The sequence below is a fragment of the Camelus dromedarius genome, chromosome 17, assembly GCF_036321535.1.
Source record: "Camelus dromedarius isolate mCamDro1 chromosome 17, mCamDro1.pat, whole genome shotgun sequence".
Taxonomy (NCBI): domain Eukaryota; kingdom Metazoa; phylum Chordata; class Mammalia; order Artiodactyla; family Camelidae; genus Camelus; species Camelus dromedarius.
Window position 1 is genome coordinate 23,701,915 of NC_087452.1, and position 27,181 is coordinate 23,729,095.

The 27,181-nt window shown below is 41.9% G+C and overlaps 1 protein-coding gene across 8 annotated transcripts in view; it reads left to right on the forward strand.

Moving 5' to 3' along the window:
- Positions 1–27,181, forward strand: part of CADPS (calcium dependent secretion activator) — a 418,935-nt gene that overhangs the window by 303,969 nt on the left and 87,785 nt on the right. For 4 of the 8 annotated variants that reach the window (XM_064496354.1, XM_064496356.1, XM_064496357.1 and 1 more), the window contains 3 exons: positions 13,914–14,020; positions 20,685–20,841; positions 22,231–22,372. In XM_064496354.1, coding sequence (XP_064352424.1) covers positions 13,914–14,020; positions 20,685–20,841; positions 22,231–22,372 — 406 coding nt within the window. Of the gene's footprint in view, positions 1–96; positions 166–1,046; positions 1,065–13,913; positions 14,021–20,684; positions 20,842–22,230; positions 22,373–27,181 lie in introns of all 8 variants that reach the window. The other 4 variants (XM_064496353.1, XM_064496355.1, XM_064496358.1 and 1 more) reach the window with 2 other exon arrangements.

Here is a 27,181-nt window from a genome sequence, read left to right on the forward strand (position 1 = left end):
TCCTTTGAGCTAATGTAACGTTTTCCTCTAACCTATGACCTTTGACCTCTTTACCTCTGACCTAAGCCTCTTGCATGCCCAAATCCTCTTTTATAGGGAAAAAGAGAGAAATGTATGAGCATCCTGTCTTCTGCTTGGCCTCCCAAGTGATGGATTTAACCATTCGTGAGTACCTACCACCTCCTCGCCATGCTGTCTTCACTCCTTCTGTTTTCATTATTTCAAGAAAATCCAGATCCAAACCAACTCACTCTCCTTGCTTCAAGTTTTTTAGCATTGGCTTGTCTGTTGATTCTGTCTGTGAAACCCAGTGTGAGAAGTCCAGTCACTTTTTATCAGCCTAACACAGGTTAGACAATTACGCCATTTGTTTGTGATCAACTCAGATTTGTCTGTTAAGTGTTTCAGTTATTCTCTGTCTGTGACCTGAATGCATTTTTACTTTGCTTGTGTGTAACCCCAATCTGTAAAGTGCTTGTCACTGGTACACAATCAAAAGGTAGCAGCTAGGTGGGGAGCAATGTGTCAGGTGTCAGATAAAGGACAGTTGGGGGGCAAACCCGTGCCTTCTTTTCCATGATTTAAGATGTCCAACTATCGTGGGTATAAGATCACACAAGGTGGTCCTTTCTCTGTCAAAATTAGATCTTCTGCGCCTCCTGTCTGTTCTCTCTCAAGCTGGGAAGCTTTTCCTTGTTCTTTCTGGAGATTTTTGACTTGTCCTCGTCCTCAAAGCTCTGGCTAGAACATATGACTTAATTGTCACTTGGATGGTTCATGTATGTTTCATAGCTTGATTTCACATGAAACTTAATTTTACTAATTTTCTATTTGTGCAGCATTTTCCACCTCTGTGAAGGAGACTTTTTTTTGCTGGCCCCCACACTTCCGGGCGGTGGGACCCCCAAGGGCAACTTTTTCTTTCCAATATCATGTATCACACAGAAGGTGGGGGGCATTTGGGTTCACTTGCTCATTAATCCTGCATATGTGTTCTTGTTTCTCTCTCTCTCTTCTCTCCTTGTCGTGCTCTCTTTTTCAAATAGAGAATCAGAAGGACGCAGGTGAACCCATTGTCTATGCATTATAAACTGTCAGGACTGTGGAGTTATATTCGGTTTTTGTTTTGTTTCCGTTTTTCAATAGCTCCTTAACGTATGTGCTCCCAAAGACTGATGTGGAGTTGCAAGAATCCTTAAGGAGTTAATTTGTGCTGTCTCACTATATCTCATGCCCATTGGATGTTGACCTCCTAGAGCAGAATTTCGTAAAGGCCTCAGCTTTGAAGGAACAGAACTCTGGTTTGCTGTGGAGCTTCATTTCCTCTTTGGTTTCAGGATTCGAGTGATTTGGCTTCACGTGCTTTTTTTTTTTGTTTGTTTTTTAAAGTTACTGACCCAAATTAATCTGCCTTTTTGTTTTTCATTTCTTTTTTTTTTTCTGTTTTCTGCCCTATTGAGAAGTTTGTGTTCTTTGATGAATGTGTATCAGCCAAACAGAGAGGAGTTGTGTCTGTGTTGTTCTTGTGTGTATCATGTGATGAGGAAGGATGCACGCTTAGGTGCCTGGACAGGGGCCGTTGCTGGAAGTTTCCTGAGGGGAAAGCTCTTAAAAGTTCTCTGGCTTTGGGTATTTTCTTCTCGTTTGGTCCTGAAACTTCTGAGCATCTTCTGAGGAGAGCTCTTAACTTAAAACCTTAATCAATATCTAGTATGGGTCATTGCTTTAAGGTCTAAAGGATTCTCAAGATAATTATCATTTAATCAAAGTTGAACGTATTTCAGATCAATTCAGAAAGCATTTTTGAGCACAGGCCAAGCACCAGGCTACCAATAAGTATTTGAAGACCCACAAACCTATATTCAAGACATACAAGCCTTTCTCTCCTTGGAAGGGACGTTGTTTATTCATTCACTCATTTATTCATTCATTCATTCATTCATTCATTAGACAGGTGCTTAGTGGGAGCCTACCATATGCCAAGTACAGGGGTAAAAGCCAGGGACTGTGTGAACAAGAGGGAAATAGCTGGAGCATATGTGTAAGCGGGTGAAAAAGTGTGAATTGCAAATTCAGTACGCAGCGACACCGATCGGCAGAGTTATGTCTAAGAGGGCACTGTCAGGAAGCCATGGGAGCCTTCACGAGGGTGGTAAGCTTGAGCTGCATCCTGAAAGATAAGGTAGAATCGGTGAAAGGGAGATGGGATTGGAAAGAGGAGAGGTGTCGTAGATAAAGAGAGTGGCGTGTGCAAATACCTAAAACCGTAGAGCTCGTAAAAAACAGCTAAAGCTTATGCAGTGTGTGTTTCAGACCACACACAACTCTAAGTACTTGACATGCGTTCATGCATTTAATCCTTTTGAGTCCATAAAACCCCTCATGAGGTAGATGCGACTATTATTCCCATTTTAGAGATGAGCAAACTGAGGTATGGAGAGGTTAAATAACATGCTCCTAGAAAAGCAAGTGGGAGCACCAGAATCTGAGTCCAGGTAGAGGCCACACTCTTAACGACTCTGTAATTCAGTGTGGTTGCAAAACTGGGTGAAATGATGGCAGAAATGGGTGCTGATGGTGGCAACAGAGGCCAGAGGCATGACCTCAGAGGCCTTTACGTGCTTTCGTGATACAGAGTTCAGACTGTGTCTCATGGCCCAGAGTTTCCTCACCTGGAATCTATACCAACTTTTGCACGTGTATGGATTTTTCACAAGAAAAAAATCACACTTGTCTCCCTTCCATAGGTGACAGGGAACCATTGAAGGCTCTTTAAGCGAGGGGACGCCTTGGTGACTTGCGCTCCAGGAAAAAATCATCCTGGCAGGGATGGAGAGAAAGGATTGAGGAGGAGGAGGAAGAGAGTAAAACCTGACCTCAAAGTTAAGGCCCAAGCCGAGCTGGGTTTGAAGCTTGGTGTGTCCAAGGCCTCTTCCAGGCAAAGTAGATCTCAATCTCAATCATAATCACTTCTTTCCTGACCTTTAAATCCTTTTTCTTACCTTCCCCTTCCCTTTTCAGTTTCCATAGAGGGAACAGAGCGTGAATACATGGATAACTATGCCAGACCAACCGTGGGACGTGGCTGGGCACAGCTGGACTTTCGTGTGCACATTGGGGTGGAATAGAGACCGCTGAGGAGTCCTTTAGTCAGGCCGTGCCTTGAGAGGCTATGGGACCCTGCAGATGGCATTTTGGTGGACTTAGACTTTCTGTCTGGTAGCGTTATTAGAAATTAAATGTTCAGTTCAATGATAGAATCTCAAAAAACAGAAAGATGCAAAAGGCTGTTACTCTACTACAGAAGAGCTGTGACTCCTGCAAATGAATTCTATTCTTTTAAATGTATTTCCATTTAAACTGTCACACGTTCTGAACCCAGCAAGCTCTGAGAAAGTCTACACTCCTGTTCTTGACCAAATACTTGCCTAATTTTCTCAGCATCGTAACAATTCTGCTGGAACTTGAAATACGGCAAGGATTTGCTAAATTAGATGGATTGATAAATAGATAGACAGACAGACAGACAGACAGAACAGACAGGCAGGCAGGCATTCAGACAGATATAGGTAGGACACCTATGGGCCCAAGCACTGTGCTGAGGACTTTACCTGGAGGGCCTGATTCAGTCTTTCCCTTATTTCCATAGAGAAGGCTTCATTATTGCCCCTCTTACAGATGAGGGGGCTGAGATTTGGAAAGGGTAAGTGACATTCTCAAGCAGAATTTGAACCCAGATCATTCTAAATACAAACACCATGCTTTTTTTTTTTTTTTTTTTTTTTTTTGGTCTCTTTCCACCATATGGCACTTGGACAATATCCTTTCACTCAGTGGATAAACTCAAAAATACTTACAACTTTTAATCCAGGAAGACCACCAAAGAACAGAGCGGTCTTTTCTGGGACCAGATAATTGCCAAGATCTTTCCACTGGGAAGTCTTCCTGAGGGCAGTTGAGATTCCCTGAGATGGCCAGAGAACTGAGACTTTTTTTTTTCTCCCCAGTTGAGGGAAGCCTTCTAGAGCAGGTCCAATCCATCCAAAGGACTTGCCAGCAGATGCTGTAATGTTGAGGTTCTGTATCTTTCCCTCTCTCCATCAAAATTCTAGGTCCAATTCCAGCTGAAGGAGAACAAGAGACAGCCAAGCTTGCCATACTCACAACACACAGCGTGGAGCCCCCCACGCAAGAGGCCCGTGAGGGCAAATCCCATCTCAGCAGGATCCAGGCCAACCGAACACAAAGACCATCTCGCACTTGTCTCATACACGAGGGACTAAAGGTTCCTCTTTTCATCCTTCTTGTTTTATGATACATAAATCAGGGTTTCCAAGCCCACATTATTTTGTAGACTAGTACCTCATCTATACGTTATAAAAAGTGAGGAAGGCAAGGAGAAACATTTTCAAATACTGTCACAAAGGAAGATCTCGGAGAAAAAGAGGATGCGTTAAAAATACGCCATGAACCGATAAATATGAAACTAGTGTCTCTTCTACCAGAAAAAAAGACAAGCTGCTGCTGCTGCTGCTGCTGCTGCTGCTGCTGCTGCTGCTGCTGCTGCTGCTGCTAATGATAACAACTGTCATCTATTGAGAATTTATGGGGAGGGAATAGCTCAGTGGTAGAGAGTGCACTTAGTGTGCATGAGGTCCTGGGTTCAATTCCCAGGACCTCCTTTAAGATAAATAAACAAACCAAATTACCACCCACCCCTGAAAAAGAGAATATAGTATGAGCTAAGCAGATACATGAATGTCATTTAATTTTCACAACAGTTCTATGAGTTTTATTACCATCTTTAGTATATGAATTTATTACAATATTTCATTGACTCCAAAAACCATCAGTTGTGAGATGCCCCATTAACTTATGTACCCCTAAGAATAAAGCAATGCTGCCAACTAAACTGTGACACACCATCAAATGTAAGATGCATCCATTTACACTCCATGAAATAAGAAATCACTCTTTCGTCTATAGAAATACGGAGAAATGGAAATAGATGTTAAGTGACTGGACCCAAGGTCACACAGCTGGTCAGTGACAGAGACAAAATTGGAACACGAGCCTAATTCCAAAGCCCACACTTTGAACCTCTATACTATGAAATAATTGTGATTATTAGTGATAAAATTATAAGGCCAAAAAGGGGCTTCTCAGTCACCTAATCCCAAACTTTCATTTGATAGATGGGGAAACCAAGGCTTACGCAGAAGAAGACAGTTTCAGGTTAAGATGGGCAGTGAGTGACTCTAGTCTGGGGTCCTGCACACTCTTCAGGGCCTTCAGCCACCCCCGCCCCCTCACTGGGCTGCCTTCTGTTTCAGCCAAGAGATAATGGCCCCACTCCCAATCCATTAACTGGCCTGAGTTTCCAGTATGACAGCTAAAGGTGTCCAGCATCCATATACTAGAATTCTGTATGTACAGCTCCAAGAAAATGGCACCCCAGGGCCAGCCCGAGCAATTGAGATTTGTTATATCAAAAATTTAAATCACAATCTCGGCTCCCATAAGTTTTTTAAAAACGTCTTTAAGTCTCACTTTTATTTTCGGCAAGAGGGGCTAATAATCATGGTTCCCCCTCCCAAAGGGTTGTTGCAAAAATTAAAAGACAGATTCCACACAAAACTCTTAACACAGTGCCTGGCACATAGTGAACACTCATTATTTTGTACCTATATCTATAATGTTATGTATGTTGTTATTATAAAAATATAAATTATGTTATTATTTGCATATTATTATTTAAAAGGAAACTTCCAATTCCAAATGTGCAATATAGACATATTATTTGATTTCAGAAATGGAATAGAAAACAATGTTTCTCAAAATTTAATGAGGATCTTGTTAAAATGTAGATTTTGACTTGCCTGGAAATCTGCATTTCTGACAAGCTCCCAGGTGTTGCCGATGCTGATACAGGGATTGTAATCGGGATGTCAGCGGAATATAGGGAGCAGTTGATTTATCTTTCTATCCTAAATTTCAAAGTGAAATATTGCAATCTAGTTGCATGTATGTTTGTTAAATACCCACTAAGTTCCAGGAGCCGTGCCAGGCACCAGGGAAGGGAGCAATGAGGAAAGGCAGTCGAGGCCCCTACCCTTGGGGGGGAGCTTGCAGTAAAGTGGAGAACACAGGCATAAAGCAAGTCATTTCATTCCGGTGGCTGTGCTGTGGAGGGAAATGCAGGATGCTGCAGGAAGGCAGCACCAGGGGACTTCACCTACGCTGGGGTCTTTGATGCATGGCAGGGAGCAGGATGTCATGGAGGTCAAGGGCTGATTCCCCAACGTGTTCCTTACCTTGTTGAAGTGTTTGTCTCTGCTCATCATCCTTCCAGATGCCCCAGGATCCTGCCCCAGAGAGCTTGTGGCCATACATGTGAAAGTTTATTTGGGAACTAGGTAGACATTTAGTAGTACTGTTAAATCAATATTCTTGCTATAGCAAGTGACAAGCAAAAAACAAAAACAAATAACAAAAAAACACAACCTTAAATAGTTTAAGCAAGAGAAGGTAATTTTTGGCCTGTGTAGCTGGGAAATGTATGGAGGAAGTGGACTCAGACACAAAGACTTTTTGTGTGTTTTGATCTCTCCAACTGCTGACAGGCTTCTTTAATGTGACTGGGGGTCATGGCTAGGATCAACATAGCCACAGATAGCACCAGGTTTTTTTCTATGTAAAAAAAAAATTTTTTTTGAAGTTTAGTTGATTTACAATGTTGTGTTAGTTTCTGGAGTATAGCACAGTGATTCATATATATACATAATCTTTTTTAAGATTCTTTTTCATTATAGGTTATTATAAGATATCGAATGTAGTTCTCTGTGCTATACAGTAGGACCATGTTGTTTAGCTCTTTTATATACAGTAGTTTGTATCTGACAGCACCAGGCTTTTTTCCTAGCTGATGACCCTACAGGAAAAGGAGCTTTCCTCTCTAAGAAACTGTAGAAAATTCCAGTGAAGGGTCTCATTGGCCCAGTTTGGGTCACATATTCATTCCTGAGCCAATCATAGTACCCATGATGGTGCAGGGTACTGAGGTTGCCGTAGGTGGGCTCACATGACTTCCCCTCTAGGGTTCATTGTTTGGCATTCCCACTAGAGCCACGTGGGGTGGAAGAGAGGCTGTTCTCCTGAGCAAGATGACCGCACATACAAGAGTAACAGATGTCCACTACTGTGTCTATCCAGAATTAAGCTTACTTTTCTTAGGTACAGCAGCTCAGTTTCAAGGACAAAATCTGACTCGAGATCCAAAGGTACCAAATTGGAGAAGAAAAAAATCATATAATAGCGTTTTTCTTTTTCATGGATATTATTTAAGTACAAAGAATTTTAATGACCTTAAATTATTTTTTCATTGCATGAAGATGCCTGAAGTTCTTCTCTGGTTTGGCAGGTTAAGTTAGAATGTTTGCTATTCAGGAATTCAGCTTAATACCTTTGTTAAGTAACCGCGGGCTCTGGGTGAGAGAGAAAAGTTGCTGTATAGTTTTTATGCGTGTTGCAAGTACAGAGTATTTGGTTTTCCATGGAAGCACAGTACTGGGCAGGACCCACTGAGGATTTCCATCCACTAATATTTGAGGACCGGCCCTGGGCAAGGTTCTGTTCTAGCCCCTAGAAATACAGAATCCACTGGGGAGACAAGCATGCATATAATTAGCTCTTTTTGAGGGGCCATAAGTGCTCAAGAAGAGGTATGAACAGAGAAGCTGAATCTTTGCTATGAAGGCATAAGTCTTGTTACGAAGCAGGTGGGGGTGGACATCTCTTAAAGGCTTTTGAGCAGGGGTCTGACGGGTGCTTTACAGAGATCACTGTGGCTGCTGCATGAACGATGAACTGCAGGGAAGGGAGGGAGCTAAAGGCTGGTGTGGAGTCTTTAGCAACAGTTGAGATGGAGATGATAAGACTTGAGTTGCATGTCTGCTCCCTCGGCAAGAGTGTAGGCACACGATCCCGAACAGAGGGAGATAAAATCCAGAGACACATTGGATATAGGATGGACGGGCCATGCCACCCGTGCGCTTATGGGGAAGAGACAAAGACGGTGGCAGTGAAAAGCGTAGAGAAAACAGTGCACTATTCATCCACCAGTCTTTATTACGATCTACGTTACGCTGTCCTAACGATGGAGTCTTCTGAAAGGGAGTGATGAAGACGCAAAGGGGATCAGTACATGTGGTAGACGTCCCCACTGAAGAAATTATGTTGAATTATAACCCCGCGCTAAACGTCTGGTCTGCGGAACCATCATTTTAAGGAGGCAGAGTACTCTGAAAATATCTGCTTAGCTTTCTGTTCCTACTTTTATCTACCCCTCCCCCCAAATCATAGTGAATTCCTCCAGACTAGTTATTTTCAGTAATAGCATCATACAAACACTGGCATCTTCAGCCATACATAAATAGGTTGGAACTCGGTTGTAAGTGGGCTTCCCATCAACCGCATCCATCTCTCATGGGGTATTTCAGAGACTGGCAGTTCTCTCGCTGGAACCAGAGATGGTCAGGTTATTTAAGGGCTAATTGGAGAGTCTCTGGCTCCTGGATGCTTCTCTTCCTTGGCTTAGCTGAGCATGCAGAGGAATTCTCTTTTTATTTTTCTGCAGTCACATTTAACTCTCTCTCTGGAAGCCAAGCAGATTTAATTGTGTAAACATGAGCAATGGTAATTGGGTAAATGAAGTTGGAAACCAAGGTATGATGTTTTTGTTTTGCTCTGTGAGGGAAAAAAAAAAAAAAACAGGGAGCTTGTTTTTCTGTGGTGGCAAACCTCACTGTCAGAATTCTGGACAGACAGTTGGCAGGAGGGAATCCCTTTACGAACTCTCATCAAGACCCATTGAGCTGAAATGTGTATCTGCTGCCTCGTCGGTTATAGATCAGCGTGGGGATATTTCATTGTTTTATAAAGCACCAGTCTAAGTGGTTTACACGGGTGCCGTTATCTGGGCAAGAGTAAATGAGGAGTTTGCGTGAGAATTGCACGCTCAGATAACACACACTCATCGAAAGAGCCAGGAGAGGTACCTAACTGTCCGCTCAGCTGTAGGTGGAAAACCAGATCTTAACAAAACATACAATGTGGACTACCTTTTTATAAAGAAAGGGTTAGTAGTTGCCTTCCTTTATAGAGCTGTCATTTAAAATTGATTTTTCCCAAATTCTGATCTTTCCCAAACAAAAGATTTAAGTAAGAGGAGTCGGGTACATAATGTTTTTTGGGTTTTTTTTAGTCCTTGATTTAAAACATTGAGATGATCCCACAAGAAAAGGATGCCATCAACTTTTGCTTTTCATAGAGGGTTTTGACAGAATACTACATTTATCCTTATTTCTCATGTTGTTTCTTTTTTTAATTAATGTTGCTAGAATTGCATTTCCTATACGCCTGCAGTAAAACTCATTTTCCCAGTTGAAAATTCAAGGAAACCAAGAAGCAAACTTGGCAACGGAGTTTGCCCCCCTCACCCCTCAGGTCGCTTTACAAATGAGAACCATTAGAGAGGGCCAGGTCCAAGGTTAATAAGACACGCATTAAAGAGAGAGAATTGGAGAAGCCGATGGCGCTCAGCGCCTGTGTGGAAGGAGAGGCTATTGTTATAGGATGTTTGCTGCGCTGATATTGAAAACCACATGACAGATGGGTCAAGTGCTGACTACGGTATTCTAACATTTGGAATAGCAACTAACATATTTGATAAGCTGGCAAGTTTTTATATATGATTCAACCCACAATATAAAAGCCATGAGAATTCCAAATTGAAAAATAATTAAATGAGCTGGAAACAATCAGATACCACACATTTTTTTTTTCCTCCCTGAAATGACAGATTTTGACATGTTGAAATTCCACGAAGGGAACAAGAATATTCCCTGGCTCACTTGAGCTAATAACGGCCCTTCATCTGCTCTTGCAAAGCGGTTAATTCCCACCTTCTCACAATGTAAGGGATAACGATAAACATTTGCAGGCGCCTTAAGCGTTACCGAGATCCGTCCCGTGCACTGCTGTGTTTGCTCTCGTCAGCAGCCCCGCAAGGTATACCAAAAAGACGTTAATATTCTCAATGTACAGAATAGGAAACTGAAGTACAGAGAGGCTTGAGTGGACGGTCCAAGGTGGCCTGGACGGTTAAGTAGCAGGCGGAGGGTGAGAAGCCAGCTCCTCCAACCGTGACTGCATCAAGGGCTGTTTCCGAGCATCCAGAAGGAGGAGGCAGCGATTAACGCAGAGATGTTCTTTATTGTACAAAACGTCTATGGTGCTGCCACCATCATTCATGTGTATCCATCTGGATAAAGGCATCCCGTATTTGCATTCAGCCTCTGAGCGTCTCAGCACGGTGGTGCTGGTGACGCTGGTAAGAGTCCCATCCCTTGTCAAACAACGTCACACCTCTGTCACATTGCAGTCACGCCAGGAAAGCAACGGCTCTCCATTCGCGTCTTATCATTTTTGCCTGTCTGGTTGTTCTTTTCAGAGTTTGTCGTCTCACTTGTCACCCTTCGTGATAGTCACTTTGTCTCTTTACTTTTTTACCATCTCTCTCCACCTACCCGAGCAGCTCCCCCGTCACCTCCTGGGCCTCCTCCACCCACCCAAACGCAGACCAGCATGTTATATCAGAGGCTCAAAGGCATGCCTAGGCCAAAATCAAGTACCGTAAACTTCTACCTTTCCTTTATTCGACAGCTTTCTAGTTTAGTTTGCTTTTTTGTTCATTTCTCTGGAAATTTTGTGTAGAATACTAACCTGAGGCTCAGACTCTCGAGTTTGACACCGTAGGTTTTGAGAGACTCAAAAAGAGAGCATTTATTTCCAAATGTCCACATTTTTTTTTTTTGTCTAGCGATGTCTGACATATGCAACATTTTCAAATCTCAATGTCAGCACAAAATAACATTGTTGCATAACATTTTGCATGACAATTTTTTTCTATGTTATGAGCTTCAATTCTGTTGTATGAAATGTTAACTAAGTATATTGTATTTTTAATTCTCCTTCATCAGTGCTCCAGCTAGTATAACATTGGGTGATAAGAATATTGCAGTTTGTTTCCAGACAGCCGAAGTGACCAAAAAAAAAAAAAAAAAGAAAAAGAAAAAGAAAAATCATTTCTAAACACAAATTTCTCCTTGAACTCTGTTGAGGAGGGAGGGAGGAGGTGCTCAAGGATTTTGCACAATATTTTCTTTAAAGACAACATCTCAGAGAGGTTGCTTTTAGGATCTTTTTTTTTATTTTTAACTACTCAGCTAGTGAGTTAGCAGTGCAAGTGGAGAGGAAAATAGAATCGTGTCTCAATAAAGTAGCTCGATCTGCAGATCATGGGATTGCAGCTAATTAATAAGAAATGAAAAGTCTGGCTACATGGGTTAATTGGAAGATCAAACGTTCTAGATTGAAGGGAACTTAACCTGCTTACTTTAAATGGTTGCATGTTAAAGTACAATTGCAAAAGCTTTTATTAAACATACTGTCTGTATATATACGTGAGGCATACACATACCAGCGTGCATGTGTACACACTCATAGAATGCGTGCACACGTACACTTTATGTGTATCTATCGATATATATTGTAGTCAGTCTAAGAGCCCTGCGTATTAAAACAGATCTTCAGGTGGTCCCAGCTTACGCATCTTGGATTTCTCCAAACACAAAAATCATCTACAGCTTTTTAAATAAAAGTACCTAAAAATACTGATGGGAATTATTTCCACTTCTACATCACGCGTCACATACAGACAGAATTCCCCTGGATTTGGTGAGTGTCTCACCAGAAAGGACAACGTTCTGTCTTTTTCAAAGTAAGAGATTTCAAAGATGTGCCCCAAGTGGGATTTCCTGCAGATTTGTGTTAATGGGCAGGCTTGCCTGGTTACTAGAAAATGTATGTAAGTGTGTGATGTGCGTATGTGAGTGTATGTGTCGAACGGGTAATAAGCATAGGATGAGGAATTTGCAGATTGATGTGTAAATGTGAGTATCAACTAACCAAAAACTAGTAGCTTCTGCATATTTACTATCAAAATGCAAATACCTCATTCTACACATATTACCCCAACATATATACACAGTATGTTTGTAGAAATGCCTGAAAGGCTACTCATGAAATTCTGTTAGTTCATTGATGAAATTATAATCAGACCAGGTACCCCAGAAGCACAGAAATCAATCTTGTCACTCATTCTTTCTCCAAATATTGATCACTCTGGACCAGCCAATGAGCTGTCAGCCCCTAAGCTCTGCACATCCCCTTACTTTGAGTGTTGGATATTCTCTGCCTAATCTGCTGATTTGTTCCCCTGTGGATCCCGCCTTCATGTCCTAACCTGGAACCCAGTCACATTTCCCACCCCCTCAAGGCTGGCAGAGACAATGGAGCATTCCATTGGCCTGAGTCCAGAAAGCCCATTTTTCACCCCAGTCATCAAGCCTTGGTAGAGTGAGACTTTCAACACCTCAATAATCTTATCCAGTTCTATCCATCACTCTTAGGATCCACTGGCTGGACCACTCTGGATAATGTTGCACTGAATTTATTTTTTGTTATCAGATACTAAATTATGAGTCATCTGACGTGTTCGTCCCCTGTTTAACAAACACACAAGGGGACAATTATGAGGAGCTGTTTGTTTTTTTAGTTAGCGATCTCCTACAATTTTGTTTACTCCCCGACACACATACATACACAAAAATTAAACCAACGACAAGAAACCAGCCCTCCCTGTGAAGTATTGAGTGACCTTCTCTAGCAAGAAAAAATCCTGAAACCAAAGCATATCTGCTTCAGATAAAGAGATGAAAATAAGTTTTAGCCATGCTTCTATGCATGTGTATACCTCCCTATGGAATCGGGCTAAAGGACCCTTATTACTGTTACCCACCATGGGCTCTGAATGACTCTGAGGCGTCAAAGTCTGGAGGGGTCTAAGCATGAAATACACGTTCTCCTGTGAGTTTAGACTGAATTCAGGCCATTTCATTGGCTAAGAAAACTTTTACGTTTCAAATACTACTGTTGCCCCCCACCCCAGGAAAAAAAAATTATAATTTTGGTAACATAATGACATTGCCAAACCTTCAGGAATTTAGCTCCATAAAGAATACAACAGAAACCAGAGTTCAGTTTGTTCTTGAGTCAGATAAAAGCCCCTTCAATGCAATAGAAACTAAAACAAAAACCTGGGGTGCATCAGTTAGGTGACAACATGTCAGCTGTACCAACCAGTGGCACAGAGCACTTTGTCCAGTAATCTGCAGCCAACACTCTTCATAATTCTATCCTGCCTCCTCCCTGATGGCTCAGAAAGTCCATTAATTTTCAGCCTCCTCCCTGGACAACTTAAAACAGCCAGACCTTTGAGTCTCCTTTTTTTTAATAAACATTCCAATACCTATGAAACATGCAGACCTATGATGAAAAACACTTCTGAAGTATCAAATATTTAGGGACAAATCCAGGAAACAAAAGTAGCAGCAATCAAGACCAAGCTTCCGTTACATCTTCCCACTTCCGGTAGCACGGACACTGTCTAGAGAGTGATACAAGATAGTACGTTTATGCTGTCTTTAAAGAACATGTGTACAAATGTCGCTAAATTTGAAACGGGCTGTCATAGTCTTTATACAGCTTACTAAGCACGTCTGAAGCTGGAGCACTGCTTTTTCTTAATCCGTATTATTATAAACGATGGCGATCATCATCATAATAAAATGGCTTTATGGTTTGCTCACTATTAATTATGTGGCACTAAACATCTGCATGAAACTTTTTAAGAAACTGGTAACCATGTGGAATTTCTTATCCACTAGTTCTAGTGGCCGCAAAAACCAGCCTGACGCTTTCGCTGAATTGTAACACACATTCTTGTACTACAGAAAATGTAGGCCGGTTAATCACTCCTGCCAAAAAGCTGGAAGACACAATACGCCTTGCTGAGCTAGTCATTGAAGTTCTCCAACAGAACGAGGAACACCACGCGGAGGTAAGCGGGCGTGGAGGGCGATGTCCCTTGGTGTCCCTTAGCTGAGGGCGCAGACCTGATTCTACCAGTGACCTTGTGAGAGAGATGCTTTAACACCCATTTTCTTTTAACTGGCCTTGGAAAGAGAACGAAAGTGGAAGCTTTTCGAGCAGGAGCCTTCGGAAGGTTGTTTAAAACAACCATAGAGGGGTTGCATTGTTGTACGTTTCAGCGTAAGTTTTCAGATGTTCCTAGCAACCAGCCAGAGGTGAGTATGTTTTCAAGATGGTTATTCAGGCAACATATGGTTATTGTCCGGAATACATGAAATACTTTTTGGTCTTCTGTGGTTGTTTCTGTTGCCACCACTGTTGTTTTGATTTATTTTATTTGGTGTGTGGATTGAGAGCCATCTTCTTGAATTTATCTCCGTAACTTTAGTCCTGCCTGCACTGGAGTTGTCCTTTGTTCCTGGGATGCCAAACGCAGTGACAGAACCTAGTTACTCTGTGTTGTTCAACTTGTTGATTCTCCAGCCTACATCTAGATATAGCTTACTTTTTTCCTCAACCACTGTCAAAATGATTATTTTGATCATAATTATAAACCGAGGGATTTCAGGGCTAACTAAATCCCAAACCTGTACGGACTTAAACAACCCAACCCTTCCAAGAAAAGGTTCCACGTTTTCATTATGATCAAACTGTTAAATCACTGCTTGTTTCAAGACGGAGAGATTGAAAATCCTCTTTTAAAATCGCCTTTTGGAAAACGAATTCTCACTCTTCCTCTCCAATCACACTTACAGCAAGAGGGGAGAAAAGGAGGGGGGAGCCTTCAATAAAAGTAATTTCAGAGACACCTAAAATGATCATTCCCAGGACTAAATGAGAATTGGCAGTATAGTTAAATAGTATATAACACACCGTAAAGCCAGTCGTCACGACTAATGCCTGATTGCATATTTAAATTTCCTCCCTGTTTCTCTACTGTTCCGTTCAATCTTGGCTGATCGTGGCAGGGCAAAGAGGTATGTGACCGAAACGAATGAGTCAGCCCCCTGCTGTCGTAGTCTGTGCATGCCCTTCCGGTACCATGTCTTCTAATGGGGACTCCTCCCGGTGCTCCTGCTTCCTAACACTGACCCGAGGAATGTAACAGCGATGTCCAGTGGACTGCTTGTGAAATGAATGGGTGGCCCTCCACGGCAGGGGAAAACGGGGGTGATTCTCTTGTGCGTGCATGAAGCAACTGGTATACCTACCAACGACTGCAGTTACATCCCAACACACGCCTCCTACCTGCCTTGATTCCGTCCCCTTAGCCTGTCGTGGCTCCTATGTCCGTCTGTACTTCCCCTGATCGCAGCAGATGGAGTACCGACCATGGTAACCCGTCGCTAGCCAGAGTGACACTAATCTTCCTCTACAGCTGTCTGTATGTGAATCATATATACAGTATTTATATAGAGAGAGAGTGCCAAAGAAGCACCATGTCCCCGAAAGCCCTCTGAGCCAGGGGTGAGGACCCCTTGCGGCAGGTGTAGCCGGCTCCTACAGCACCCAGCAGACGCACAGCCAGGAGTGAGAAGAGGGGCCAAAATCAACACCCTCCAACCGTAGCAACATAGGACTCACCTTCAAACATGACGTTAAGTGGGCTAGAATTTTTTTTTTCCTACTCTCTCGTCTACAATGTTCTTTTCAGGTTGAGGGCATCTGGGGTTCAAGTGATGGTAAGTGTGTTCTTTTCTGGGTGTCCACACCGTCGTCTCCAGACGCATGGAGGGGTCTGGCCAGCCCTCCCTCAATTTGTGGTTGAGGCTTTTCCCAAGATGCCAGGCCAAATTTTTGAAGATATGGGTACAAAGAAGATGGTTTCCCTCATTTATAGTTAGTTGTTCCTTAAGTGAATAGTGGAAGAAGAAAAGTGATACATGTACTTGTTTTCAAGTTATTTTCTGAAGGCACTGCAGGCCAAGAAAGGGTGGATATTTTTCCAAATTACTCACAAGAGGTACCAAAGCAAAGCTGATATTCCAAAGAAGGTATTTTTTTCACTTTTCAAAAAAAAAATCCCTTTTTTCACTAAGTCCTAATCACCATCTTAAAGTACCTTTGTAACCATCATCACAAAAATGTTCTAATCTTACCAATTCAAAATAGAGTGGAAATAAATTCACTTCTGTTCTCATTTGCTGGCTTTAGAAGTTAGGGATGAAAACTTCAGCACACGTTGGGATTCAGACACCCAGTTTGCTTTGACAAAAATGTACAGGATTGTTTCTTGAATTAGTCGTCTCACCCAATCACAAGACCTCGTTACTTAATCAGTCAAAAACTACCCATCTGCTGAGTGCTGGGGAAGCTACCTCAGCGCCTTCTTGTTGGACAAGGAGGCACAGGCAGGCTTGGCCTCGAGGCAGTAGAATGCAGCGTGGCCAGGAGTTCTGGCTCTGGGTTGACTTTGAAGTCCAGCTTGGCCTGTTTCTTGCTTTGTGACCTCAACCTAGTTACTTAACCTCTTTTACTCCATAAATTGGAGACAGTCAGACTGCACCACAGATGGTTGTTAGGATGGAAGGCCAATAATAATGCATCTGGGGTTAGGCTCGATACGCAGTGAGCACTCGGCAAAGCTTGGCTCTTGTCTTACTAGGAACAAATTGCTAAGGAAGCAAAATACATAAGCATGTCATCCTAAAGAGGGACAAAACGTACGTGGATGGTACCAAGCAAATGACACAGTCAGGATATGCTGAAAGGAGGTTGGGCTGGTTTCCAGGTAGAGTGGTCCAGAAAGTCACCACCCCTGGTTCTCAGCGCTCACGTACAGACTGCAACCACCTGGGAAGCTTTTAAAAATTATTCCAAAGAAGGTATTTCCTCAGTTTTCCTGATGCCCCGATGTCACCCCAGCTCAATGAATTGGAATCTCTTAGGAAGGGGCCGAAGATTGGTAATTTTTTAAATGGCCCAGCTGATTCCAGGGGAAAGCCGGGTGAAGGGCCCCTGGGGCTGCAAGCAAAGAAGTAGAACTGGCCTTGACACACTGAGGACGAGGTTTTCCTCCCGAAAGGATGAAGTATGAAATGTTTTTCTCTGCTGGCCCGTCCTCACTGCCATCTTCTCTGGGTGCTCAAGAAACTCTAGAAAATCACTCCATCCTCAGCGTGGATCTTGGCTGTGCAGTCATGCTGTTTGGTGGCACCATGCAAATAAAAGTGACGAGGAGAATTGCCTCCCTGACAATAATAATAATGATTATAATTATAATGTAATATAATATAATATAATATAATATAATATAATATAATATAATTAATATAATATAATAATAATAATCCTTAAAACCATTTTTAAGTCCAATATAAAGTCATGCAATGTTGCAGGAGAAAAAAATTCCCACCAGCTAAGACTACGTCATATAGACACATACACAGTTGTCTCACGTCTCTCTCAATTACAGCTTAATTCTCTTAGAGCCTGAGTTATGCACACACACACACACGCACACGCACGCACGCACACAAGGAATTATGCCTTCACGTCCCGTTGCTTCACTTTGCCAATCTCTCTCTCTATGTATACGTATGTATATGTATATATGTATTGTGGTACACAGAGGGGTACATATATACATGTAGTTTGTGTACCAAATATACAGTGTGTTCCACGTGGTTGACTGTGCTCCAAAAGCATACGCCTTTGCCTTTAAATAATGAGAAGCCCTGGGTAAGTATTTAGAAGCCAAAATACAGCTCCTCGTGTTTGGAAAAGATTTCCGAAGACGTTAGACGCCCGTAAACGTTGAGTTAACTCATGTGCAAGAATAGCATTCACCTATATGAGCAAGGATAAAATAAATGCATATAATTGTGGTGGTGGTGATTTTATTTTGAAGCTTGGCCTGGCCCAACCCAGACACACAGACTGTTCATTTGATTAAAATGATGATAGTGGCTTTTTGATGGTTACTGCCCTTGCCAGAATCTTTTTCTCCTTCTCAGAGAGCCACTTTTGATTATGAGGTTCTGAAAGAATTACCTTGGGTGCAGAAAAATAAATTTGGACTTCATTTCTCCGATAACCCCCTATTTAAAGTCTCTTCCTTCGCTAGGACTTCACCTGAGTTTCTCTACCAGACATCAGTGGTGATATTTCATATCACCGTAGTCAGTGTTCTTCGTAGGGCTGCCTACCTGTATGACTATTAATGCAGCAACTTAGATCATTGCTCAATAATTTATCAAATTCTAACAAGGGACTGAGTTTTCTGTAGGTGGCAGAAATGAGTGCTTCTAATGGCCTCTGGTTTGCAACTTTCCCAATAAAGCTGTTAAGAGCCAGGTATGAGGTTGGGCTGAGAAATGTTTAATTTCAGGCATTTAGGATTAGCTGTTTTGTTTTGTTTTGTTTTGTTTTGTTTTGTTTTGTTTTGTTTCATTTTGTGTCTGTTTTTTGTTTTTGTTTCTTTCTTTTTTCCTGTCATCCTGGAGCAAAATTGTGTCTGGGAAGGCAGTTCAGTCTCCCCAGTAACTGTTTTCTTGGACTCACCCTGAAGATGTAAAATGGATCAAATAACTAAAGAATGAGTACCAGCCAATATTGGTGTGAATTTCGCAAATATCGTGCAGCAGGACTCAGGAGAGTCAGCCCTCCATGTAGGGTTGGGGTCAGGGGCTGCAAGTGGAACTCCAGCAAGTTTTAATGTTCGGAAGGACCCTGCCCTGAGTGACACGGCTAAGAGCTCTGGGGGTGGATGGACGGTTTCTTTCTCTGCCAGATTTAGCCAGATCACGGAGCAAGCCCCAAACCCCAGGGCGCTCGTCCCCAGGGGGTAAAACTACACAGTAAAACCTCATTGATTCAGACCCAAGTACTTGTAATTGGTGACAATTCAGTTGCAGATCAGGCTCTTTTAATTTCTCTTAAGTGAGATGTTTGATGGGATTTCAACGTTCTCTAGAAATTCTGAAGTCTCTTCTTCCCAGTTCCATCCCAAGATCCATGAAATGAAAGCTTCCATCTCCTTGATTTCAACTTAGAGGCCAACTTATCTATGCCTATTAGAAGTTTAAAAAAAAATTTTTTTTATGTTTATAGTACATTTATATGATAACCAATGAATACCTTTTTCTTTGGTGCCCAAGTACGAACTGCACTGGAAAGCAGCAAAATTATATTTCTCTTTTTTTAGAAAGCGCAGCAGTTTAGGTTGTTTTCTGCTAGTGGACCAGCATCTCTCTTCTCCTATCACTCTGAATCAGTGAGGTTTTACTGTAAATTAGAACGGAAACAGCAGGTGTCTATTTCCAGCCAAGCTGACCTTGCAGAATGGTCCATGACTTGATTTTTTCCATTTAATTTGCAAACCAGCCACCTGTTGATAAAGGAGAAGTAAGTAAAATGAAGTCTCATGAAAGAAGAGAGGTGGACCCCTATTCTGCCTCCTGGTGGCTGTTAGAATATCCCCCAATAACTAATAGATCACAGAAGAGCTTGTCCATTGAGCAAACTCCCTCATTTATGGAATTATTTCCATAATCATCTTTCATGTTTCCAAATGCCTTCCCATCTTTTTTTTCTTTTCTTTTCTTTTTTTCTTTCTTTTTCTTTTTCTTTTTTTTTTTTTTTCTTTTTTTTTTTTTTTTCTTTCGGTGAATGCTCCGGAAAGTGTTTCCCGTGTAAATACTTTACGGCATTGGGTGGGGAGGCGGGGGACAAGATGGAGCTGGCAATTTGTTTTTTGTTTTTCTGCTCTCTTTGAAATCAGCAAAAAATAAAAAATAAAAAGGGCCTGTTGACACCGCCACTCATTCTGCATGCTCCCTGCCAGAACTGACTAGTCAACATGCATGCATGCCTTTGAATTGCATTCACATCTGGCCCATCCGATGTGAATGTCACCTCTGAGACCCTGCACAGTGATTTCCAAGGACCCACGTGCATGAAAATGAGTTACTTCACTGATATTTTTGGTTTTCAATGTACATATGTGTCCAACCCTCAGAAAAGTAAGTCCTACTCTTACTGAGTGTCTCCTAGCTTCAGCCTGAGCTTTCCTACAAACAGGATGCAAAACCAGAGGCTCCCTGCTGCAAGAAACTCCAACTCCAAAGTGTTGCGACAATTGCAACCATGGTTGCCTTCGCCTTGGTCTGAAATAGGAGTAACATTTCCATCGTGTAGGGAAACATGAGTCGCTGAGCTTGTGTGAGACCGCAGACAATTAAGCCCCAGATGCATAGAGATAAGTAAATAATAATTGCCAATTTTCAAGTTAGACCAGCAGAAAACCCATAAACACAGTGAAGAAACTCCCAAATTCTAATACCTTAGAGCAAGAACTAGCCAACACGAGTGATAAAGAGCATGACTCCAAACATACTGAGTTATTGTAAATTGAACAGAAGTTCCACGCCTGTCATTTCTCCAGCTGTGTCCTCTGACCGGTGGGTCAGAAAAAGGACTTTCTAAGGCAGATCTGGAGTCATGAAAAGCATCGCCTTGGGACACATCGAGGCCCAATTGTATCCAAAAATGCTGTTCTCTTTACAATAAAATGACCAAACCCTGCTGGATGCACAATGAGTCTTGAACAGCGAGGGCTTGACTTCACGTCTGAGGTCAGAGATGGATGCTCATCGCCTCTTGGTCTGTTGTTTCTCTGCCAAATTTCAAAGGCCTTCGCGTGGTGGTCAGACTTGATGGTGGAGCACGCCGAGACGTTCCTCTCTCTCTTTGCCGTGGACATGGACGCCGCATTAGAGGTGCAGCCCCCAGACACGTGGGACAGTTTTCCACTGTTTCAGCTCCTGAATGACTTTCTCCGTACCGATTGTAAGTATCATCTTTGACTGTTTGACTTTCCCAAGTAGTGTGCAGGTAAACAGATGGCCAGAACATCCCCCTCGGCAGACAAAAGGCTGGGCACAGCTCTTCACAGTTTTCAGATTACTTTAAAAGCAAAAAACTTACAGGTGATGGAGAAACTGGGTTATATTTATTAAAACCTTTAACATCTTCAAATTTCAAACTACTTTCGAGGCTGGATCTCAGTTATACATGCAGTCTCATAACAAAATCCTGTAACTTCCTTCAAAGTCAAGGTCTCTAGAAATATACTCTCACAAGTAGATCGATCTTTTTAAATATGAATTTTTTTTAACATCATTTGTAACAAATGGCTAGACTACCATGCAGCCTTTACAATGATGCTCTTAAAATAAAATTCATGTACTGACAACAGAAAGACAGTGTGAGAAGCAAGTTAGTAAATAATACTATTGTATGAGTCCATTTTATGCATATAACGTAATTTAAATATTTGTAGGCAGATAGTGTAGTGAAAATACGATTGTTCATACAGGCTACTTGAAAGGAACAGGTTATCAAAGAGATAAGCAACTTAATTTTTTTCATACAAATGTGCAGGTTTTTCCCAATGATTGTATATTAGCTTTCCTACTGAAAATCAAATAGCATCAGAAAAGAAAAAAAAAAAAAACTTACAGCTGATGAACATGCCCTTTTTTCCAATAAGTGTCCTGTTGCGGGGGGCCCTTTCTTGACGAGGCAGAAGAACCCGAGAGCAGTGAGAAGGTGGTACCCAGGCCTGTGTGTTTTATTTGCTCTCGAACAAGCGGATTGACTTAACCTCTACCCATTTTGAATTTTTATCAAAAGATGCTTCCTAGATGAAAAACAATTTCTAGCTAAGTAACAGCCCAAGCCTTTCAATGTATCTTCTGGGAACACATGGCCATAAAAGAGACTCATCTCCCTGGGGAGAGGGATGAAGAAAGGGAGGGGGACAGAATGTTCTTTCTTCCCGGTATCTGAAGGGGAAGAAAGGGAGCAGGTGCAAAGAACACCTAAAAAAAAAAGTCTCAATTGTTGCTGCTTTTGTTGTTTTTTTAAGGGAGAATTGGTTTTGTTCTGTTTTTTTCCTTTTTAGGAGAGTGATACAAATGGGAAAAAAAGGTTTGAATTTCGTTTTGCTTCCATGCAGATTTAAGCGTGAGCTTTGATACTGTTCTTGTACTTTTTTCTTCTTCTTCTCTTTCTCCCCCTCCTCATCCTCTCCCTCCTCCTCCTCCTTTTTGGCTTTTTTTTTTTTTTTTTTAGAAGCAATATATTTAATGTAGAAGACAGTCCTCTCTGTTGTGTACGTAGTTCACTGATGAAGCAACTGTGGATTCTTACCAAGCTTTTGCTTATCTCTTCTAGATAATCTGTGCAATGGAAAATTTCACAAACACCTGCAAGACCTGTTTGCCCCACTTGTGGTTAGATATGTGGATTTGATGGAGTCCTCCATAGCACAATCCATTCACAGGGGCTTTGAGCGGGAGTCATGGGAACCAGTCAAGTAAGGAAACCTCTTTTGATACCATCGGAGTTTGGGTCCCAATGGCTGGAGAGTCATGCAGAAATGGATTAATGGTGTCTTACGGTTTTCATTGTTAACATGGACAGAGAGCAAACACCGTACTTCCTTCCACCTGTGATGGTCATGGCCTCCTTGTCCAAAGAGGGGAGTGGGGGAGAGGTTGAGAAATGTTTTCTGCAGTGGAATCTTGGTTTTATTATACAAGATAAATAAGCAATACGGGGTATAAACCTGGCTGTGATGTTTGTACTGTGTGTCTTATTCCAGGGGTTTTGTTCCTAGGGATTAATGTTTCCCAAAGTGCGTTCCATAGGGGTCTAGGCAAAGGGTCAGCAAACTTTTTTCTGTAAAAGGCCAGGTAGTCAACGTTTAGCCTGTTCAAGCTTCGTGATTTCTGTCAACTCTCAACTCTGCAGCGTAGCACAAAGCGGCGATAGACAAGAGGTAAATGAACAAGTGTGGCTGTGTTCCCATAAAACTTGATTGACAAAAACGGGAAACTGGCCTCTGGGCCAGAGTTTGTCATTTCCTGGTCTAAGCTTTTGAGACACTCCTCAGAGAAAGGACTCTGTGGCCAGATACGTTTAAGACACTCTATATATCCCACTCTGCCTTTGCCACCCCCCACCCCAGTACCCATCTCCGCAAAGCATCCCAGGATAATTCAAAACTCTGAGAATCAAGTAATACAGAAACTCGTTTGTGCCCACCCCGGAGTTTCCTAAATGTACTTGACCACATCACTCATTTTTTTTAATGAAGTATCTATCCTGTAGGGCCAATTACAGGAAATCCCCTAGGTTGTGAATGTGGCGATTTCCACGATTGCATGGCAAATAGATTCCATTTCAAATGTGTGGCAGATTTACTGCCACCTCCATCCCCCTGCAAGGAGGAGGGCCGTCACTCAAGGCTGCCGAGGGTCAGCCTCAGACTCCCCTTTTCTGGAGAAGTAGAGAACTCCCAAATGGAGAGCATTTTCTGGTATGGTTTGAAAAACTTCACTAAAGCCTGATCATCGCTTTGCCCTGTTAGATTCTTTTTTTTTTTTTTTTTTCCTGTAAGAAAACCATTTTATTCCTTCTGGCCCTTTCCATTTGTAGGATGGAGCAAATTGGGGTATGCACAGCACAGTTTCAGGCACTTTCGGAACAAATATTCAAGAGATTTTTCTCAGTTTGGAAGCCTTGACTTGGGCCTGTCTTTACACAGTTTTCTGAATTGAGACCCTCTTTCTAATATTACATCGAATAAGACAGCCCATCACGCTCCTTCCACATCTGAGCCACAAAAGAGGTTTCTTGGCTTACGTACCAAAAGCAGGTTAATAGGCAACGGCTCTTCGTTTGCAAGTACCAAGAAATCTAAATTTTAGCTTGTTATTCTCAGGTTTATAACATTCTATTAAAATGGCCCTGCTGACTTTTCACTCACGAGGATAAAACTGGGACCCTTAATGATAAAGCATTAACGAGTGACTGTGTTTCTTTAAATGCTCACTCTCATCAAGGCAGTGGTACTGTGCAGAACAGTTGTGAAAAAGGAAAAGGTTAAAATGAGTAATATTCACATTTTGAAAATAGCTATGGTCTTAAAATAGCATTTTCTTACTTGAATTTAAATGTGGAGGCTGATACCACCAACACACATGGGAGGAAGTGATAAGCACCCTTCGCTGTTTCTTACAGGGCCCTAGAGTTAGGGCCAAGTTCTTCATTTTCTAGCCGGAAGGCAAGGGTTTGAACCTCTGTAATTGTCTTCTCCTCTGTAAAACATCTTTAAGAACGTCTCTACTCAGTGTCTGAGAATTGTCATGGAGCTCTGTGATGATGTCCCTAAAGTCATCTTATAACCTGTTACCTTCTTCAGAAACAAGCCAATGAGTGCTATTCCTTTTTGAAGCATTACGTATACTTGATCAGTCAGAAGTAAAGGTGGAATCAAAACCATTTTCACAATTGGAAGTCTTAGTCTGGGAATGATTTAGACTAAGACTTCCAATTGTGAAAATGGTTTTGATTCCACCTTTACTTCTGACTGATCAAGTATACGTAAGTTTTTTTCATGAGTGAAAAAATAAAATTTGAATACTTGGATCAGTCATTTAAAGATCTGAAAATTAGCGAAGGATTAATAGTTGTGAATAATAACCTGAGAATGTTTTGTGGGAATGTGTTTTTCTTTAAGTAGCTTTTCGCTGTCCCAAACTGTGCTGTTGGCTCGTGAACAGGACTGTGGTCTGTTTAAATCATGCTAAACAGTTCGTGCTTTTCAGAGTAGGTGGAGGTATTGGAGAAAGTGCCAACGAAAACATAAGCTAAGTTAAAATTCTTTGAGATCACATACATGTTATTAACTGACTTGCACACAGAACGTGGATGCTATGGGACAGATCTGCAGAATAGCCGGCACAAAATGAAGGGTATAAAAAAATTGGGAACATGCTTATGTGCTAAGAGGAATGAGTCTAAATACTTCCTACTGTGCAAAGAGAAACAAAGTATGAACGTCCATCTGATCGCTAGGTAGAGGGTTGATCAAGAAGCAGAGATTTTTTTTTTTTCTAAGTAAAGTATGATCTTTTTGGAATGTTTTTCATCAAGCTTACTCAAAAGTAAGATGCTGACTAGATAAAGAGATTGAATTTGCTTAATCTTCTCGAATGTTGCAACATGACTCTCCAATACACAGCACAGACTTTCTCTCAAACACTTAGTATCCTCGAATAGTTCTGCTCTTCCACTTTTCGAAAGTGGTTCTTACAGGCACCTGATAATAGGTAACATGACTGAGAAATGCACTGCCAGATTTGCTTGCAGAAAAACCAGGACAGTTGACCCTTGAACAATGCAGGTTTGAACGGCACAGGTCCACTTGCACGTGGATTTTTTCAGTAATAAGTATTACAGTGCTACATGGTCAGAGACTGGCTGAATCCACAGATATGCAGCTAAGGATAAGGAGGAACCACAGAGCCAAGGGCTAAATATAAATTTACATGTGGATTTTCAACTGCACGGGGGTCTGTGGCCCCCCCCCACCACCAACCCCTGCATTGTTCAAGAGTCAATAGAATATTTAACATGTTAAAGAAAACAGAACTCTGACAAGAAAATGGTACCAGGAGATTGAAGTTGCTAAAAACGAGGTTTAAATATTCTTTATTCTTCAGATCTTCTTCTTTCAAAATATGGTCCTGTAAAAGAAAACAGATGCCATCATCATTTGGGTTTGATACAGTTGAAGTTATGTGATTAGGGAGGGAGAAATGGCTTAAGATCTCACTGCTGCTTTTCTCTGGAAAGATGACCTTCTGTCTCTGTGAGGAGAGGAGAAGGAAGCTGCATCTCTGCTTCCAGGAAACCAGATTATGGTCACAATTTGAATCTCTCTGCATGGGTGGAAAATGCCATCCCATAGCTCCCAATCACAGCTGAAGATAACCAGCCTCCTCAGGCCAGGCCCTGGTTGGAGCCCGTAGCCCCCATGGGGGTATCCATCAGGACACGTCACAGGGCCACCACCCACGCCAAGCTTGTTCACAACCTTCCCGGCAGCCCTGAGTATGAGCTTGTGGTCCTACCTAGCAGATAGACAACTTATGTACCAGCTCTTGGGAGTTGGTTTGATGCTAGTCGAGTCATCCTGGCTTCTATGTGGAAGAAAACTTAGAAAGCATCCAACCCAAAGCTTGCCAAGTGTAGACAGCCCTCTGGACCACTCTTTCCTTGAGAGATCATCTCTCCATCTGTACTTAAATGCTCCCAGGCACAAGGAATCTGCTGTTCACAGTTCCCCATTCCAGGTCAAGATGACTCTGAATTAATGAACACTCTGAAAAATGTGGGTTTCTCATTTCTCAAAACACACTATCTCTCTCTGCCTGAGATATCCACATGAAAAAAAGTATTTTTAAAATAATATCTTTTCCCAGATTGGCCAAGATGTCAATACCTTAATGATGATAAAATGTCAGACCACAGATACCTTAGCAATATGTAGGTGGCCTGATATGAAATAGGCAAGTACTAGACTAGAAGTCAGAACTCGTAACTCTGCCACTAACTTGCTGAGTGACCTTGGCAAGTCAGATGACCTTCCTGAGCCTCAGTATCCTCCTTTGTAAAACCAGAACTTTGAATACCCAAGACTTCCCAACACTAACATTCTGGGAAATGTGATTTTTCCGTATTCAGCCCACATACGCATTTAATCAGCACTGCCCCCCACCCCCCAGCACCGAGAACAGGACCGGGGACATAACAACCATTCAATAAATACCTATTGATTCACTGACATTTATTAAGGAACCTACACAGGCTGAGAATTGTAAGGATACCATAGGAAAAGTATGGGGAGAGAAAAGCAAAAAAAAAAAAAAAAAAAAAAAAGAAAGAAAAGATGTTTTCCACTGATCATGTCTGAGCAACACGCACCTAAGAAAAATGACTTTAAATGTTTACCGATGTACAAATGTATTTGAACATAAGAAAGAGTTATGAGAGTGCAGGTGAAAGGGAATGAACCCCCACTGAGGTCATAAAGAAAATAGCTTGGGGGCTATTTTGCAAGGGGTAGGGGTGCAAGGAAAGAGCATAAGCGTAAGGAAAATTGGGGGAGCAGGGGGTAGGCAGTAGAAACCGTGAATGTTCGGTTTGGGCCAGCATGGATCATACCAGAGGCAAGCCATAAAATTGGGGGGACAGTTGGGAGATTCTAAAAATCCCATGAAGTTTAGAGCTTGATTCTCTAGGTCACACACTCTAAACAGGGGCTTTACAGCTCCCA